The sequence below is a fragment of the Myodes glareolus genome, chromosome 15, assembly GCF_982192425.1.
Source record: "Myodes glareolus chromosome 15, mMyoGla1.1, whole genome shotgun sequence".
Taxonomy (NCBI): domain Eukaryota; kingdom Metazoa; phylum Chordata; class Mammalia; order Rodentia; family Cricetidae; genus Myodes; species Myodes glareolus.
In genome coordinates, this window is record NC_142040.1 from 23057581 (window position 1) to 23076008 (window position 18428).

Sequence of the window (18428 nt, forward strand, 5' to 3'; positions counted from 1 at the left end):
TGCGAATGCATGAGAGTGACAGCCATGTCCTGACAGAAAACAGCATTTTATCATTCCCTCCCCATTTTCTGGCTCTTCCATCTGTTTGTTCTCAATGTCCCCTGAGCAGGGGGGTGGTGTCAATGGGAGGGGACCTTTATTTTATTTTTAATGATGTGGCCGCTGATAGGCTTTCCCCATCCCAATGGATAGTTCCACACCATGCACAGGTGGGCAGCACTAACTGGACTTAGTGGGTTATAAGACAACAACAAAATCCCCAAAGAGACCCGACACAAAAGAAAACAATGGCAAAAGGATACAAAGTTGGGAGGAGGACAAGGAAGTTAGGGAGACTATGCAGGCAGTTGGAAGGGGAAGATGGAAAGTAGATGTGATTATATTTAATCATTTACATTATAAACTTCTCAAAGTAAAGACAAAGTTTTAAATTGCTATTGTATTAATTTTATATCAGCTATGCAAAAACAGTTAAAGAACTGTATTAAATACCTGGATGCAGCTATTTTTACATATATCGTTTTATTTATTCATCTAATTGCTACTGATAGAAGGCACCCTCTGTATATTATGCTTTTCTTAAAATAAAGCTGGTTTGGACGCCACAAGCATGGCTTTAACTGGGTACAGTGGCACACATCGACAGTCCCAGCTATTCAGGAGGCAGGGGTTGAGGACCCCAGGAGTGGGGCCAAGCTAGGCACCATAACCAGTCTTTGACTCATGCACAAAGAAAAGACATAGCTTTGTTACAATATGAACTAAAAGATTTTGCTAACAGAATGTGATGATTTTCACACTCGTGGTAAAGAAAGTAGGTGCTATTTCCAATACCCTCCACTGTACAAGGCAGGCGAGAGAAATTTCAGTCAACAGACATCCTGGTTAACTACAAGTCACCACAAGATGGTGCTGGGAAATTGATCTGCCGATTGGGAAAGTCTGTTTTAAACCGTGAACCTGAGCTTTTTCTTAAAGTGGTATGATGGACTCAGCAGAAAACTCACTTGCATGTGGCCTCTCAAACTTCATTTGCAAAGAATTAAATACATCGTATTCAGCTTCAGCTGTCAGCATTCACCATCACTGGCATTGAAATTTCAGGGTAGTTTTAAAAAGATCCCTTCTTCCAGGGTGAGAGCTTTCTACTTAAAGTCTGGGTGACAGACGCTTCCCAGTGGATGAGTTCAAGGGGCCACGGCCTATCCGGAAGCTCTACTTTTCGTCATTCTCATGCAGCAAAGAGCCAGCCATTGAAAAGAGCTCTTTCCCAAGCATTTGAAGTTCAGTGAGGCCATCTTGTACCTGACATTCATAGGCAACTGAGACTTAATCTTACAAACACAAGTCCAGTAAATATACCAAAGGCTGTTTGCAGCTGGCTCTCCACACTGAACTTACCATGCAGCTTTTACTGACTAACATCTAACGTGGCATTACACGAGTGTTCCGGAGGAACTTTTGGCCGTACTGTTACCAGCACTGCCCAGTGTAGAGCAGGGAGTCTCTTATCCCTCGAAAAGTTAGGCCACACCTGTATTGCTGAGGTAGGCCTGCAGTGGAGGGGTGACTTGGAGGTAACTAACTCTCACTAGTTCATAAGGTACTAGTTGTATAAGTAATACCAGCTGAACTCTGGAAGTGAAAATGAAAGTTACAAAATACTATCAGTTTTTAAAATTATTATTAGTTTTAGTAAATACATTAAAGATTCTGTGGTGATGAAACGCCAACTTAAAAAGCAGGATGGGCCTGAGTCTACTGAGTTTCTGACTCACATCATAACAACCACCAGCTCCTTTAGGGCTGTACCAGGTGCAGTGGCCATTTGTAAATCAAAGTCTCATGGCAGACTAGAGAGAACTAGGACTGGCAAGGGCTGGGTGTGTGGCCTGAGCAAGGCATGGAAATGAGTTTTCAGTGGAGTAAACGGTCAGGGCGTCATAACTTCCCAGGGTCCCCCAGTTCTCAGGCTCCAGGATTCTTCCCTTTCAACGTTTCAAACATTACAAACAGCTCAGAGGCCTGGGCTGAGGTGCAAGGTTGACACCAAGGTTTTTACATTTTGGCTCAAAGCAAAGGAATCCAGAGGCAGTCTTTTCATATGCAAATTCAGTCAGGTAAACTTCCTGAAAAGTTAGAAAGACAACTCCAAGGGACAGAAGTCAGTGGGGCATCTCTCTGTGGTAGACTTCAGGAGATGGTTCGCAGGTCCAAGGAGTTTAGCTTTCTGTGAGCCAGTCAAAGTCATCTAGTAGTTCAGATTGGAGGGGGAGGGGAGCATGTCACTCAGACCAAGTGGAGAATTCTGGACGCAGGAGAGTTTGAAAGGTCACCTTAATCTCCAACACTGCCATCTCCATCGGTCCCTCCCAAGACCCAAGGATTAGAATCTGCGGCCAATGATCTATCTCTAGAGGACTTATTTATAAATCCAAATGTGCACTCCAAGGATTACAACCAATCTGGCAATTTAGAGGAACATTCAGTAAATCACTTTCTTTGGAAAAAAGAGGACTCTGAGAGAAGGGAGTGTTAAGCCAATGAGGGTTATACATTAATGCCCGGGCAACATGTCTAACATCTCCATTGGTGGGTTAGGCAGTCACTGTGGGAGAACTGTGGAAAGGAGCCCCCTACAAAGCAGTCGGGAAATTTAGAACAACTGGTCAACCAGAAGTGGGTCTGCCACCACCTGTCACAAATGCAAGCCCTACTGCATGCCACTTATGCGCTGGCACTACCTTTGAAAACCAGACACAACTACAGAATCTTGGGCATCTGCAGTCCTGCGTACACCTAGGGGAGAGCCCCTGGTTTCCAGCGTGCAGCAGAATTTTAATGGCCCGACGAAGGACACAGTAAGGAAAGCAGCATCTGGCACGCATCTGGCACCCTTATCACGCTAACCTAGAGCAATTAGCAGGAATATGTGACTTTGAAGGCATTCCTTGAACTGCAGTTCCTCCATATCTTAAAGCGGTAATCACGAGAACAGGAGAAGAACATCTGATTGTGCCCTCAACACAAGGATTTTTCAAAGAATGCCAAGGGCGGTCCTACAAGGGCAAAGGGGCTGACAAGGGCAAAGGCAGAACTCTGGCTAACCAAACTCAAAGAATCTATTCCATGTAGAAGGTAGTAGACAGGCAGGGTGATCCACACATGAAATGCCAGGACTCAGGAGGCTGAGGTAGGAGGATTGTGAGTTCAAGTCCAGCCTGAGAGATACAGAGTGAACATGCTATGAACAAACAGGAAAATAATCTTGGTTCGGTCTTAACAAGTCAGGAGTTTAAGATGACCATCAGAGTATAACACACTGTGTACAGAAGGGAACTGTTAGGGATAAGTAGTTCATGCACAATTCTTTGTTTCACTTTGTCAAAAGGGGAGTTATTAAAACATAGCCACTTTGTTCTTTATCTGTTCATGGAGCATAGGTAAGTACTTGTTTTTATATTATACGTACTACAGGAAATACTAAAGACCAGGAACTCTGAATCAGCCAACGTCTCCTCAGAGCAAAGGAAGGACTACAGAGCAAGGTCATGACAGAAACAACCAGGAGGAAAGGGGATCCAAGAGCAGTGAGCACTGAACAGTCAACGAGAGGGAACCCAGGCACCTGATCTGAGGTGCCAAATCAGCAAAAGCATCGAGTTGTTCTTGCTTGTCTCCCAGGAGATAGGAACCTCTCGAAATTCCAGCTATAATTTTAAGAAGAAAACAAAAAGTCCCACATAGACTTCTAATAGCGCTAACAGGCCAGACTAACACATCACCTTGACAGGATAATGCATTGTACAACACCGGCCAAGTGACACTGGGGGAACAAGTTTCTGTCAGGTAATGGGGAGGAAGAGACAGAAAGACAAATCTACGCGAAAGCCACAGACCTACAAATGAAAAGTGCTGACTTAGGAAACAAGTCAAGCTTAACTTGATGCTGGCGGACAGGTTCTGGCTTACCTTGAGACAAGAGCCTAAAGTAAGGCCATGTTCAACAAAGAACAGGTCAAAAGCTAGACTTAAAGGGCTGCCCTTTTGTTCCTGGTGATATTAAAAATCACGCTGCCCCAGGGTAGGTGTAATGACACTGGACTAACACAAGGGCAGGTCACACTCATGTGTAAATGATGAAAGCAAGAGGAAAACTACTCTGGCTCTTTCCAGCAGTTTCAGTGGTGAATCTAAAGCCCGGGTTGGACATTTCATCTGCCCTGAAGGTATACGAAGGAAATCATATTGTTTTAACGAGCACATTACGGTTTAAATCATTTTAACATATTTTATTTTATAACTGTTTAAACATTTAACAGTTGCTGGATGTCACTTGTTATGTCTTTATAAACAGAACAGCACACAACACACACAGTGTTTTTCTGTGTATATAAAGCGGCCTCCAGACATTTTTTAAAAAACGGTGTAGTAACTGAACTAGGCTTCCTGAATGGGTTTCTTTTCGTTGCATAGGTTTCAGAACATTCCAAAAGAATCCACAAAAGGAAAACATGCCCCATATAAATTTCAAGTCCAAAGTCACCAAAATAGTAACTGGTTTTTGTGTGATTTTGAGATAGTGAATGGTTTAGCTTTTCCTGTAATACTCTTTTTACGTTTTCCAGTCCCCCCGACCCCATGACATAAGACTATTCTACTTTTTTTTTAAATAGGAAAAGAAGGATAAATATTTCCTTGGAAAAAGAGAAGGCCACCCACCAAGAAGTCAAGTCTTTCTCAATTAGAACAAGTTTGAAAATGCGAAGCTAAGCTGGTAAAGAGACAGGCAGTAAGACTGGGATCAGGTGCCAGACAAAAGGTAAGGGCCAGGTAGGGGGAGGAAAGCAAGGGCAGGGACTCAGGGGTGCCTGGCTGTTAGCCCCACATCAGACTTCAGACAAGTTTGGTCAGGGTCAAAGCTAAATTTGTAGATCAACCAGGTCACAGGCAGGAGCAGGAGGAAGGCAATGCTTGACCAGCAAAATTACCTGGAGTGACCTTCTTCCCTCCCGGCTCTGGGCTATCACCAAAACCTCTAACCTCCCCGTTCTTTACTAGGTAATGACAATTCTTTACTCCAGCTATGCTACAGTTGTTGAAGCAAGGACAACACATTCCTCCTAACTATGCAACGAGAGCAAACTGCACTCATTAAAGCTGCTCCCCAGCTTCTTTCTGAACGTGTCTTGCCCACACATGACTGACAGCCTTCTAAACAGACCACAGCAGGAAAGAGTTATACGGAAAAGCCTCAGACAGCCTGGGAATTTCTCAGTTTCTTCTCGAGAGGCAGTCACATAACACATGAGGAGTAAGAAAAGTGAAAGAGGGCCATCCATGGAAGAATGTGGTCAGATGTGTGACATGCATGACACAGTATGCATCCTTTCCTGGGTGTCAGAAAAAAGGCATGGAGACATCTGTGAGGAGCAATTGATAAAGACACAGAACCATGATACCAGCATTGGCACACACATGGTAACGATAAGCGAGAAATGGCCCAATATTTGTTTCTAAGCTGATCAAACCATTATTTAAACTATAGTAAATGTACATTTGTGAGCCCCTATGCTATTCTACATAGCTTCTTAAGAGCAAAGATTTTGCCTGAAAGGAACTTAGCATACTAGCTCTTTGTAAGCTGGAGAACACACGGCCCACGTGTCCACTTCAAAAATCAATTTAAGCTCACACACGTTGCCCTGGGAGGATGGTACGGATCTGGAGATCACCACTGTGAAGTGTGGATTTAATAATGGCTGGCTTAACAGGTCACAAAGACAGTACTAACTAACAGCCTTAAGTGACCGCCCCAAGCTTTGACAAGAACTCTCTGAGGAACACGGAGCAGCACATTTGAAAGTAAATCTCAAAAGAAACACACGTGGAGTTTTAAGAAAACCTATTGGGCCAGGCAGGGGCAGTACTTGCCATTAATCCCAGTACTTGGGAGGCAGAGGCAGGTGGATCTCTCTGAGTTCAAGGACAGCCTGGACTACAGAGTGAGTTCCAGGCTAGTCAGGGCCATATGGTGAAACCCTGTCTCAAAAAACAAAACAACACCCTGCTGCCACCACCCAAAACTTTATTGGTATACGGACCCTAAGGCTACGCAGGAAGAGGGATGCACAGAACAGGAGATTCCTCCTCCACCACCTCCTGCAGAAATTATACTCTATTTTGTTTATTCATTTTTAGACATTCTAAGTCATTACAAGAAAGAAAGAAAGGAAGGAAGGAAGGAAGGAAGGAAGGAAGGAAGGAAGGAAGGAAGGAAGGAAGGAAGAAAGGAAGGAGACCTAGCCTAATTGCTCACCTATAGTCCCTGTAGGGGGATTGAGGCAGGAGAATAGAGTTTTGAGGAGAATAGAGCTGCACAGTATGACTCCATCTCTAAAGAAACCAAAGTAAAGAAAAAAAAATTAAAGAAAAAGAAGAAAGGGTGACAAGATGGCCTCACAGGCAAAGGCGCTGCCACCAAGCCCTATAATCTGAGTTTGAGCCTTGGTCCCTATGCTGCAAAGGAGACACCCAACTCCTCCACATCGTTCCGTGCTTCCACTTGTGTGCAGTGGCACATGTGTACCCAGAAGTGTGTGCATGCGAGCACACACACACACACTGAAACAAACAAATGCCAAAGAAAGAAAAGAAAAAGCAAAGGGACCCGCCATTCGGTCTGTCTCTCACCAGCTGTCATATTCCAAAGCCAGCTCAGAAAAGAAAAAGGAAGCTGGCTTTGCGGTGGGTTGGGGGTTGACTCCTATGACGTAACCGAAGTCTTCTCTAGGAGACCAGCTTTGTAATGAATTATTATGAAGACTTTTTCCTTTGCAGGCGAAAAAAAAAAAAAAAAAGGCAGGAAGAAGTTAACATAAACCCCGAGACGGAGGGGTCTGCCAGGAAAGTGACGTCCAGGGATACAAACACAAGGCAGATGTTGCAGAGGAATTTTAAACTTCATTACACATGAAATCTCCCAAGCTTCACCTGAGTGCACAAGACAACAGCCACAGCTGGGTTTTCCCCAGGGCTCTCACTGCCATCTGAAATTCCCAGTCCCCCCAGGTCCATTAAAAAAAAGTCATCTGTGAATTAGCAGAGTTTCGAGATTTTCAAAAATGATCAAAAACGTTGCTTTATAACATTAAGTATATCTTGCTCAAATTAAAGAATAACTTCTGTGTTTCTTCTTTAGTCTTAGAGTGTGCCTTCTATTGAGTGCAAAACTGAAAGAAATCATGTCTGTGTTACGTTTTCTTACTGATGGTCCGAGCTGAATAAATGATAATTTAATGAGTCGTTAGAGCAATCACAACAACAATGGGATCTGGTCACTAACATGTTTCCGTGACCTCTGCATACATCCGCACAACATTACTGTTGGGACTTCAAGGTTCCAATTTTAACTCTCCTTATTTTACTTAAGTCTTTTATTCACTTTTTGTTTTATATTTCAAATAATATTAAAAACTTCGAAAGTGTTTTCAAATTCAATGGTAGGTAGCATTATACAGCGATAATTTTAAATTATTTTAATTTGTACCAATAAATTCTAAACTGAATCTAATTTTTAAAATTCCTGAGATTATTAAAAGTTACCGAAGTTTAAATGGAAACTGAAGTTTAAACCTGTTTGCACTGTTCCCACCTTAGTGCATGAATGCAGTATATCATCCTTGGTATGTTTTTCCGATCGTAAACATCTGTTGTTTCTGGATAAAATATCTGGAAAACAAAAGAGACAATGTGCTTACTATGCTTTACTTCTTGAGGTGTCAACTTCCCAGACAACCAGACCCCGATTATCCTTGCTAGTCTATAACTATTCAAATGTAGAGGAAGCTCTTGCTGGTTGCTTCAGGGAGTGCCACAGAGCAATCCTAGCTTTTGCCTGGTGGGTGACACGCCCCCTAGTGGCTGACCTTATAGTGGTGGGGCTCACCAAGAGCCTTTCTAGAAGGTTGGGTGGCAGTGTTTTACTAGCACCCTCACTTCTATGACCTCCAAAGAGTTTACGAGCCCGAGAAGGAGACCCCTTTTATAGCCACTTCATTACGTTGTTAAAAACGCAGACATGTATATATAATTCATGCACATATATTAAGATTTTTTTTCTGCTTAACAGCACATAAAGTCTGAAGAAAAAACATCTATACCCCACCTTTCAGACTGTTACTATTAGCATTCTGATATGTGATTACTTCTTTCATACATACATACATACTACATACATACATCTCTCTCACACATATCTGATTTAAAAATAAATCTTTATGCATGTGTGCAAACCAGTGTGTACACAGTATAAACCTGCCGAAAGGACTTGCTAGAAGCTTGACTATTTTCTATCATGTCCATTATTCTCTACGCACATCATTTCTGACAAATGCTAATAAGTCGCTCATGTTTCTGAACCACGGCCCAACCATCCCCCATGGAAGACATCTACTTGGCCTGCCGTTCTTTCCCTGGTGCAGGGGAGAACACCCCGCACCTGCACTTTCAGGGCACCCGATTCCTCTCCTGGGCGAGCATCGAGACAAGGAGTCACCCGACCCAACAGGTTGAACCCCAAGGTTTTTTTTTTTTTTTTTTTTTTTTTTTTTAGTAAATTTTATTAGATTATAAAAGTTTCCTGAACCCCAAGGTTTTTACACCCACATCCACACTGCTTTCTCCTACGCTTGTAGAAGCCCGATAAGAAACAGATTTCAAGGAGGTGTACCAAACTTGATCTTGGAGCTTAAAAAAAAAAATGAATAATTGGGCTTGAAGTTTCTAATATTAAGATAAGTACATCATCGTCGCTTGCTTTCAGTAAATATTTTATACAACTTGACATTAAAAGTAGAATTAAATCATGTACCATATGGTAGTACTTTGATACTCGAGTGCACTTTTTCCACCGGACATCGGAAAAAATGGAGACAAGAGTGTTTCTCGAGCTAACAATGTACGGTATAGTTGCTGCGTGCTTAAAGAAACATCTGCAGTCTGGGAGGCCTCAAGGCCCTTCCCAGCTGTCTTGTAACACATTTGCTGTCAAGGTGTCAGCGAGGCAGTGCTCCAGACTCAGAAAACTGAGTTTGGGTTGAAAGCTCTCACAAGTATGGCTCTTGTCTCACACCCCACCGTACTGTCAGCCAACTCTCCCTAGGCCCCTTTCTTCACAGAAGAACCTTCTCCATTTCCAGGGTCTCCTGGGAAATCCAGACGGAAATGCCTTCCTGCACCGAGGAGGTAGAATCAACAAGTTCACCAGACTGTGCCATGCAACTCCGCATCTCCAGCGCCCACGCGAAGCTAGGCATGGACTGAGCATTTAATACCGGTAAATGAAGGACTTCATGGCAGCGCCCTACAAAGTCAGCTTAGGGCACTGTTAAGTCTCCTGCCCTTGTATTATTGTCTTCCAGACTTCACGGTGAAAAGTCAATGTTAAAACAACTTGGAATGGTGCAGTCATGTCTTTCACACATCATGAAACTGCCCCAATCAGATATTTCTTCACCAAGAAAAACTCTATCCGAAGTTCTCTCTTTATTAATCTTTTTTTTTAAACCACCCAAGCCCTCACTTAGCAGTTGATCAGTCAAAATTAATTGATTTTATGTAGTAACTAGTAACATAATTCAGAAGGGAGCATTTACTGTTTGGGGGGACTAGTTGACTGAAAATGGCGGAATGAATTAAACACTGACAATTTCGAAGAAAGTGAGACCCGGGTAAAACAGGTGTGAGTAAAAGGATGTTGAAAACATGCCACTAAGGGGGTGCAGGGCACTGAATTGAGGGGTCCTCTGAAAGCAGCCATCCCAGCTGCCACCCCATCTCTCTATCCGCTGCTTCACATCCTAGGCAAGTGCTTTACCACTGCACTGCATCCCCAGCCTTCACAGCTGATCTTTTTAACAGCAAACCTGGCTTAATAATAAACTAATAACACAGATATTTATAACTCAACATATTCCTTTGCACCGTGTCTCCAAGATGACATCTTATACACCATTTCTTTAAAGCCGCTACATGTAGGCCGCAATGCAAAGGACTGAGGCCTTGACAGAGGAAAATGTGATCAGTCTCAAGGACAGGAAACCTAAGTGAGAAGCCAATCCCGAGAGGTTGCTCACCATATGATTTCAATAATATTCCAATCCCACATGGACAAAAATGCTAATGATGGAGAACATTTAGTGACTGCCAGGGACAAGGTGGGGGAGGGATGGAAGATAAAAGCCCCTTTCCCTGTGGAGACTGTGTCTGGATAGCAGTAGGGGGGCACACAAATCCACTCATGGAATGCAATGGCTCAGAACAATATACTCACTCTTGCAAACAAATGCATTTGAGAAGAATAAGAGCTGAGTAAAGCCAGTGTTCTAGTTCATATTCACACCCCAAACGCAGCTGGTGGGTGGCTCATGCTGATAACCCCACTATTCAGAAACTGAGGCAGGAGGATTCCACAAGTTTGAGGCCAGCCTGGGCTATAAAGTGAATTCTAAGGCAGCCTTAGTTACATAGAGACCCTATCATAAAAAAGAAAAAGAAAATACCCCACATAAAACCCTCGCATTTCTATCTAACATTGTAGTACAGTTATAAAAATGTCAGTACTGAGGGAAGCTGAGTGACGGAGACAGAGACATACTATTTTTGAAAGTTCCCGTGATTCTAAAATCCTTTTGAAATAAAAAGTCGTCCTATGATTTCCATCAGATGTAATCTCCTCATTTCCCCCATGTGTCTATTTCTTCTCTCTTTGAATTTACCAAGTGCTGAATGCTTACTGATTGAATTTTATTTGGTTGATCTATTTTAGGAGTAACAGCTACAAGCCTCTAACCCTTTCCAATTTAAAGTGATACTATGATTATTCATAATAATAATTATAAAAATAAACACATGGGCCAGGGAGATGGCTCAGCATGTAAAACGCGTAGCTGTACAAGCCTGATGACCTACGTTTGATCCCCAGAAACCACATACGCAGCCATGAAGTGGAAGGCGTCTGTAATTCTGGCACTCTTACGGTGAAATGGGACGTGGGGACAGGAGAATTGCCTGGAAATTCACCAGCCCGCCAGCCTGGAATATGCAGCGAAGACAAGACGCCTTGCTTCCACAGCGTGGACAGTGAGAGAGGACTCCTGAAAGTGGCCTTTGACCTGCACACACCCTGGCAGACGCGTACCTGTGCATACGCACACAGACACATAAACTACAGTTAAAAAAATAAAATTTTAATAATTTACAGAAATATATAGTTGACTCTCTGAAGTCAACGCTCAGCTAACGCCAATGCTAACCTGGTTTAATTGGGACACACTTTCACCTATCTGCTCTGCAGCTAAACCTCCACTTCATCGTGAGTTTTGCCATGTGTATCTTTGTGTAGGCCTTCCCACGTGCTCAAGCCAGCAGAGACATGTCTCAGGAGGCCAAGTCAGTTTTAATAGCAAGGCGTTTGTGCATGACTTTTTGTCTTCCCCGTGTAACATCTGCTATGCCAAAGCTTACCTTGGGTAGTCCAATGGCCTCCATAGCTCTTAACCACTGCACGGTGTTATCTGTGTGCCGAAAATGCAGGCCAGATTTCTAATATGATAGGAGAAAGAGAAAAGGAATATGAGTTCACACAACAAGAAAGTCATTTGCAATATATATTTCATACCAAAATGCTACTCAGTCGTGCTTCTCCAAGAACAGTCATTGATGTTCATATAAAACCAATCTAAACCCAACAGAGAGACTAGACGGTACATCAGCAATACCCTGGTTATCTGTGATAGGTTATGCTAGTCTCTGCATTTCACATTTCAAGGTAATTCTGAACTTGAGTTTCTGGTGCGGGAGAATTGTCTGTATTCTGTCAATCATATTTTAAGTAAATGCTGATTGGCCAGGCAGGAAGTATAGGTAGGAAAACCAGACAGGAAGTAGAGGTGGAACAAAGAGAATGGGAGTATTCTGGGAAGAAGGAAGCTCCCTTTGCAGTTCTACACAGACCACCAGAGAGGCAAGGTGTAAGCTGCCCCGCTGAGAAAGGTACTGAGCCGTGTGGCTAACATAGATAAAAATAATGGGCTAACATAAGTTATAAGAGCTAATAAGTAGCCTGAACTAATGGACCAATCAATTTATAATCTTATGGAGTACTCTGTGTGATTTTCTTTGGGGCTTGCTGGCTGTTGGGTACCAGGCGGGACAGATACCCCAACAAGCAGGCCCCTTCATGTAACAAGTTTCAAATATTATGTAATGTTCACCATGTACCCCTGGGTGTTTTGTGAAACATGTATGTACAAGTTCAAGCTCACATGGTATCAAGATATTAGTAATTATGGCTGAGAAGTCTAGCAATTTCAGGTAAAGTAGATGGGATTTTCATTTTAAGTTATAATTGTTATTATCCTTGTCTTTTTCTTTTCTTTGAGGCTAGTTCTTGCCATGTTGCTGAAACTTGACAGGCTGGCCTGAACTTGTGGCACTTCTCTAGCCTCTGCCTCCTTCTCGAGTGCTAGAATTATAGTCATGCACTACCATGTCCCAGCTCTAAACAGGATATTTGAGAAAGCTAAATACCCTCCCCCCAGTCATGAATGTCTATCTCTACAGGAAACCTGGAAGATATAAAGAGGAAAGCACAAACCATTCAATAATTCAGGGCTAATTTTAGTGTACATTACTCATATTTTAATATTAATCCCGGCCTTGTACAAGAAGCAGATATTCAGCAGAAACGCCACTTGACCTTTTTCTACGTAGTAAAAACAGTCTTTCTGCATGCTTCTCATTTCTTCTTTACAGCACACAAGTCGCAATCATGCCGCTCCATGAAGTTATATCAAGTAATGAGACAAAAAGAGCCTCAAACTGTCTTGCATTTTTCATTTAATGCATAATAGAATGTTATCTGTTTCACATTAATTTGAAATGAGCATGCAAAAATTAACCATAGCAAGTTTTACCATGTGATTAATGCTCAGCGATAATCACGTTCAACAAGACTGGCTCATCCTGCCTCCCATGAGCTGCCAAAACTGAACAGTCCACTAAATCAAAGGCATTCCCATTGCTGCTAGAAATTATAAAACATAAGCAAACTCATATTCAATGAACGCTTAATAAGTCACTATTTGTGATTACACAATGAGCTTCAAGTACTTTATGTAAATTATTTCTAATTTTCCAAATACCTTTCAGCATAATTGCTAGTTAAACTTTTTAAGTATAAGGAAAATCAGGTCAAAAAGATAAAATGATTTGTCTAAAGTTCATTAGCTCTAAGAGGAACTTGGGAGCCATTGTGGGGTCTTGGAAACCTCCTGAGTGCCAATGCTCTCCCACCTCTGGATGGGGGTAGGGCTTGGGATCTAATGGTTGCTTGGTTATTCTTCAGAAGGAAGAGATCAGGTGTTATAGAATAGCAGGGAGTAGAAAGGAGTGGGGGAGAGGGGAAGAAAGAAGACAAATGAGATAGAAAGACGGAAAACAGAACGTTTCTTTATAACACAGTCTGAATGTTTGCAGAATTCCAGCAGACCTTAGATATGAGCAATTTGGGGCCACAAGAGAACAAGACAGACACAACCTTGACCAAGTCTGAATGGAGACAGAACGAGGATCACTTGCATCCAACTTAACTAAATGGTGTCCTATCTAACATGGTGTGGGCCTTCATGGGATACCACTGGCATGTGATGTATTCTGGCTTATAAATGACACTCTAGTCCCCGCTCAGTCTTCTCTCTTCTTTGCAAAATGACTAAGACTCTAAGTTGATGTCATTTCCTGATAACACCCAAAGAAAACTGATCTGTATGTTCCCAGAGTCTGTATTAAAATCACCCAGCAGAAGCCCCAATTTGCGGGGTAAGACCATCCATCCATCCTCCTCCCTGTGGCATTATGAATGTCCATTTCTTTTCTTGTCCTGATGAGTTAATTAAATGATTTTTGTTAGCTTGAAATTATGTTCTGGAGTCAACATTGGTTTGGGCTTCAACAATCCCAAATCATGTAATGAAAAACACTATTTCTCTTTAGTGGTCTTGTTAGGAAAGGAAATCTCGGAAAAATTGCAAGCCCTACTGTGCCTTCCTTCCTCAGCCTTAAATGCTGCTCTGTGCTTGGGATCAGAACGAGAACAAAGGGAAAGTCCTTAGCTGCAGAGTCCAGATGAACATGCAGAAGGCATCAGGTGTTAATCTAGGACACTCCATGCTTGGCTAGAAGCATCCCCTCCTCTGTAAAGTCAGCAAAAGGTCTCGGCCTCATATGGGGGACTGGCTGAAAAGGTGGGTGTTTCCTCAGAGACCCAACAGATTTCAGATTCTTTATCTCAAGTATCCGAGGAACACTGGCTTCAGAACCCTGAGGTCCACATTCATTGTTTAATAACCATGCTCCTGTAAGTGGTCTGCAACAATAACTGTCTTACTCGATGGACTTGTTTCGATTTGTATGAAAATTCGTTTTCTAAATGGATTCAACATAATCTCATCCATTGTCGCTCTTTTTGGAGTCTTTTTTTTTAAAAAAGAAATTACTCCTATATATTAATATGAGATGAAATAACCATGGCTATGGTCATATTTATCCAAGGGATGCTTCAGTCTACCTAATGTCCTTATATTCCATGTGGAGCAATATATTCTTTCTTCTAATTTCATATTACAGGTATGTGCTCAATCTCTATTACTGAACGGTTTCACTGCAAACAAATGAGGTGCATCCTGTTTCAATTACATAGATGAGAAATTATGCAAATCCTCTTTGGGTCTAACTTCCTCTACAGTAGAGCCAGATCTACAAGACAGCCCAGAATTCCGACAATTAGTCCACAAATGTATTTTATAGATGAGGTAACTGAGGGTCCTAACGGGCACGACACTCTGACGTCACTCATGCTTAATGTAACGGAATAGGGCTTTGTGATGGGCGGTTTTGTCAGCTCACCATAGGCTTTAATTACCAGGTAAGAAAGTTTCAATGAGAGATTATCTAGATTATCTGTCTCAGTTGTATTAGTCTGACTCACGGGCATGTCTGTAGGGGTCTGACTTGATTAAGTCAAAAGATGTGGGAAGACCCAGTCCACTGTGGGAAGCACCATTCCCTGAGTTTGTGTCCTGGAGAGTGGAGGAGGTGAGCTGAATAGCTGGCATAGATACATTCCTTTCTTTCCCTTCTTGACTGTGAAGTCCCTGACAGCTTAACATCCTGCTGTGATAGATTGTAATCTGTAGTTGTGAACTAAACAAATCCTTCCTCCCTAAATTGCTTTCATCGTGGTAGAATACCGCATCAACAGAAGCCATTGCAGAAGAACAGGTTCACCGCAGCACCCTGATTCCAAGTACCAACACTGTCCATTCTGTTGCTCACAGTGGCCCTCAGTGAACACATCCACTCATTCAGCTGTGCACCCGTGGCCAAACTTTCCTGAGCCTTCCACTAAGACCCCTCTCAATGAGTTCTTCCCGTTCCCCACGGTCCCTGACCATGCAGGGACACTGTGCTAGTTAATGACTGTCAACTGGGCAAGACTAGAGTCACCAAAGAGACTCCGAGCATCTGTGAGTTTCTAGTGTGTAGTTAACTGAGATGAAAAGCTCCCCCACCCACCCAAATATCTGATGGGCTGAGAGGTGCGGACTGAAGAGAATGGAGAAAGCAAGCTGAGCTCCACACAGTTCTCTCTCTTTTCTCCCTCCTTCCTGCAGGAGTGTTTCCCGCCATCTCGTGCCTATGGCGCCATGACTTCTTGACCGTAATGGACTGGACCCTCAACTGCAAGCCCAAGTAAACCCTTCAGTTACTATTCAAAATGCATTTTGTGGCAGGGACAAGAAAAATAACTAAAACAAACAGCTTTCTTCTTCTTTCTAATCTCAAGGTAAATTTTCCAATGAAGAAGCTCAGCTCCTACCCACTGCCATCTGTCGATTGCGACTACCATGTCTTCTGTTTGGGCCGGTCACAAGTTACAAGTGCATAGTGGTAGTCTATCCAGACACGAGCACCATAATATCAGAACTGCTCTGCCATTATCACCTGGAACAGCGCTGGGCACAGGGGAATGTTGTATAGAAATGAACTCTACTCCGTATAGATTGAATGTCCCTTATCAGATGTCCCTGTGATCTGAAGTGTTTCAGATGTCAAAGCAGGACAAATGCTGGAATATTTGTATAGACATTATCAGCTGAGCACCTCTACTTCAGAAATCCACATCTAAAATGCCCTGAAGTCCAAAACCCTTGGAGTATGGCTGGTTCTCAGAGTTTCAGAGACCATTTCAGAGTCTAGATTTTCAAACATGGATATTAAACCAGCAGGTGCTTCTCACATAGAGCAACTTCACCTTCTTTTCCTGCATTATAATTTTCCTTATATATTATCATCTTCCTGCATCATACTTTGCTTTCAAACCTTTATACAACACAAGACTCTCTTATAGAGGAATCTAAGGGAAATCAAGGGATGGTACTCAATTCAGTTGTGAGGGGCAAGAGTTCAGCTTGTGCCAACACTCCACAGGTAACCCTGAGGCAGGTCAGACTCTAAGCACATTGAGCAAGTTCCAAGGTGTAGCTTGAATAAGAAATGTTCCCCTATAGGCCCAGGCATTTGAATACGTGGTCCCCCATTGGTGGAACTGTTTGGAAGTGTAGATGGCATGGCCTTGCTGAAGGAACTATGTCATTGGGAGTGAACTTTAAGAGTAAAAAGCCTTGCTATTTCTAGCTTGTTCTTTCTGCTTCGTACTTGACATCCAAGATGTGTGTTCTCAGCTTCCTGATCCTGCTGCCTCTGCTCAGCCATCAGGAACTCTTAGCCCTCTTGACCCTGAATCCAAAATAAATTATTAAGTTGCCACAGTCATGGTGTTTTCTCATAGCAACAGAAAAGTAACTAATCAAGGAAAGCACACACACACGATGAAGGTTTCTGGCTTACCTGACTCTGTCATGTCGTCCTTCATCTATTTCCTAAGCCCTCCCATGGGTCAACTTCTGCACTACTCACTGTGGACTGAGCACAGAACGATCTTCTAAAAATTTACACTTGTGTGTGTGTGTGCCCGTGCATGTGTTTACATATGTACATGTATGTACATACCACGGCACTTGTGTGGAAGTCAGAGGAAAATTTGCAGTTTTCGCTTTCCACCACATGAGTTTCAGAGATGAAACCTGGGTCATCAGTTGGTACTTGGCAGGAAGTATCTTACCCACTGAGCCACCTTGCCAGACCGTAAGAGAATCTCATACACTGCAGAGTATCCAAGGAAGACAATAATGGGTGTCACAGCACATACAGCATGGTCACATATCTTAGTAGAGAGGATGGAATTGCCTACAAATGGAGTACTCATACCTAGAAGGCTCACAGAGAGTAGCCAGGACATCTTTCTAACCCTAAATCAGTGAGGCAACAGGGTTCTAGGGTTGTTGCCAGGCAAAGATAAGAGCTGCTGAGCCTAACACTGGGTCCTTCGGAATCGAGGGCCTGATCTACTGTGGAGATGCTGTGTCTAACAAGAAGACTGAGCCTACAGCTGCAGTGGGAGCCTGCTCTTTGCAAACTCATGGCTTTCCAGATGGCGCACTGAAGCGCCACACCCCTGCTATGGGGCATCCCTTATGTTTAAACATCCTCATTGTCATCTCACAATCTAGGGATCCTCGAAGAGACCATACAGTGGACTCTTGCCCCAAAGGACTCAGGAACAGGAAGATGTGTCATTTACTCATGAAAGTTTGTCTCTTTTTGTTACCATATCAAAATCAGAAAGTCTCTAATGTGAAACTTTATGATTACATAGGAAACTACTAAGAATTTATATCATGAAGAAGCTGTTCTCCAAGATTCCACTGAGGGCTCGTTCTGATACATCCTATGTTTTCCCTGTAACTCAATGGCACAGAAGGCACCCAGACCACAGCTGGCAACAGCCTCCTCATTCTGCCCCTTGCTCAGCCTTATTTCTGCACAGGGCCTGTCTTCCAGGGGCCTTCTGGGGTTAGGGACAGTCCCTGGGAACACTTTTCTCTCCTACAATGCTTCGTTCACAATATCATCACCTTCCTGTGCCCTGTAAATACTGTTTCATAACAAGAGACCCAAGAAACCCACAATGTAGTTGCTCCTGTCCCCATTCTAAGGAGAAGCTGACATTCATTTTGATAGTGGGCTCTTTGATGCCTAGAGAAAGTGTCTGATTAAATATCCCTGGAGCTATTGCCATAGGAGTCCAAAGCAGATGCCCAATGTCAAGGTCTATGATGTGCCAGAGAAAAGAGAACCAGTCCTGAGTTGACCCCAGGACTGAAGTCCATGGAAAGTCTGTTTCTAAACTTGAGTCTCACTGCTCACAAAGCCTAAAGGAAACTTCCTCAGTTTCCCCTTCATGT

General features: G+C 42.9%; 1 protein-coding gene across 1 annotated transcript in view; it reads right to left on the minus strand.

The window, feature by feature from the left end:
* Iqgap2 (IQ motif containing GTPase activating protein 2) overlaps positions 1-18428 on the minus strand; it is a 279192-nt gene that overhangs the window by 122833 nt on the left and 137931 nt on the right. Inside the window, exons 4-5 of the mRNA XM_048455961.3 lie at positions 11527-11604; positions 7655-7731 (exon numbers count right to left, since the gene is read on the minus strand). Of these exons, the coding sequence (XP_048311918.3) occupies positions 7655-7731; positions 11527-11604 (155 nt within the window). The remainder of the gene's footprint in view (positions 1-7654; positions 7732-11526; positions 11605-18428) is intronic.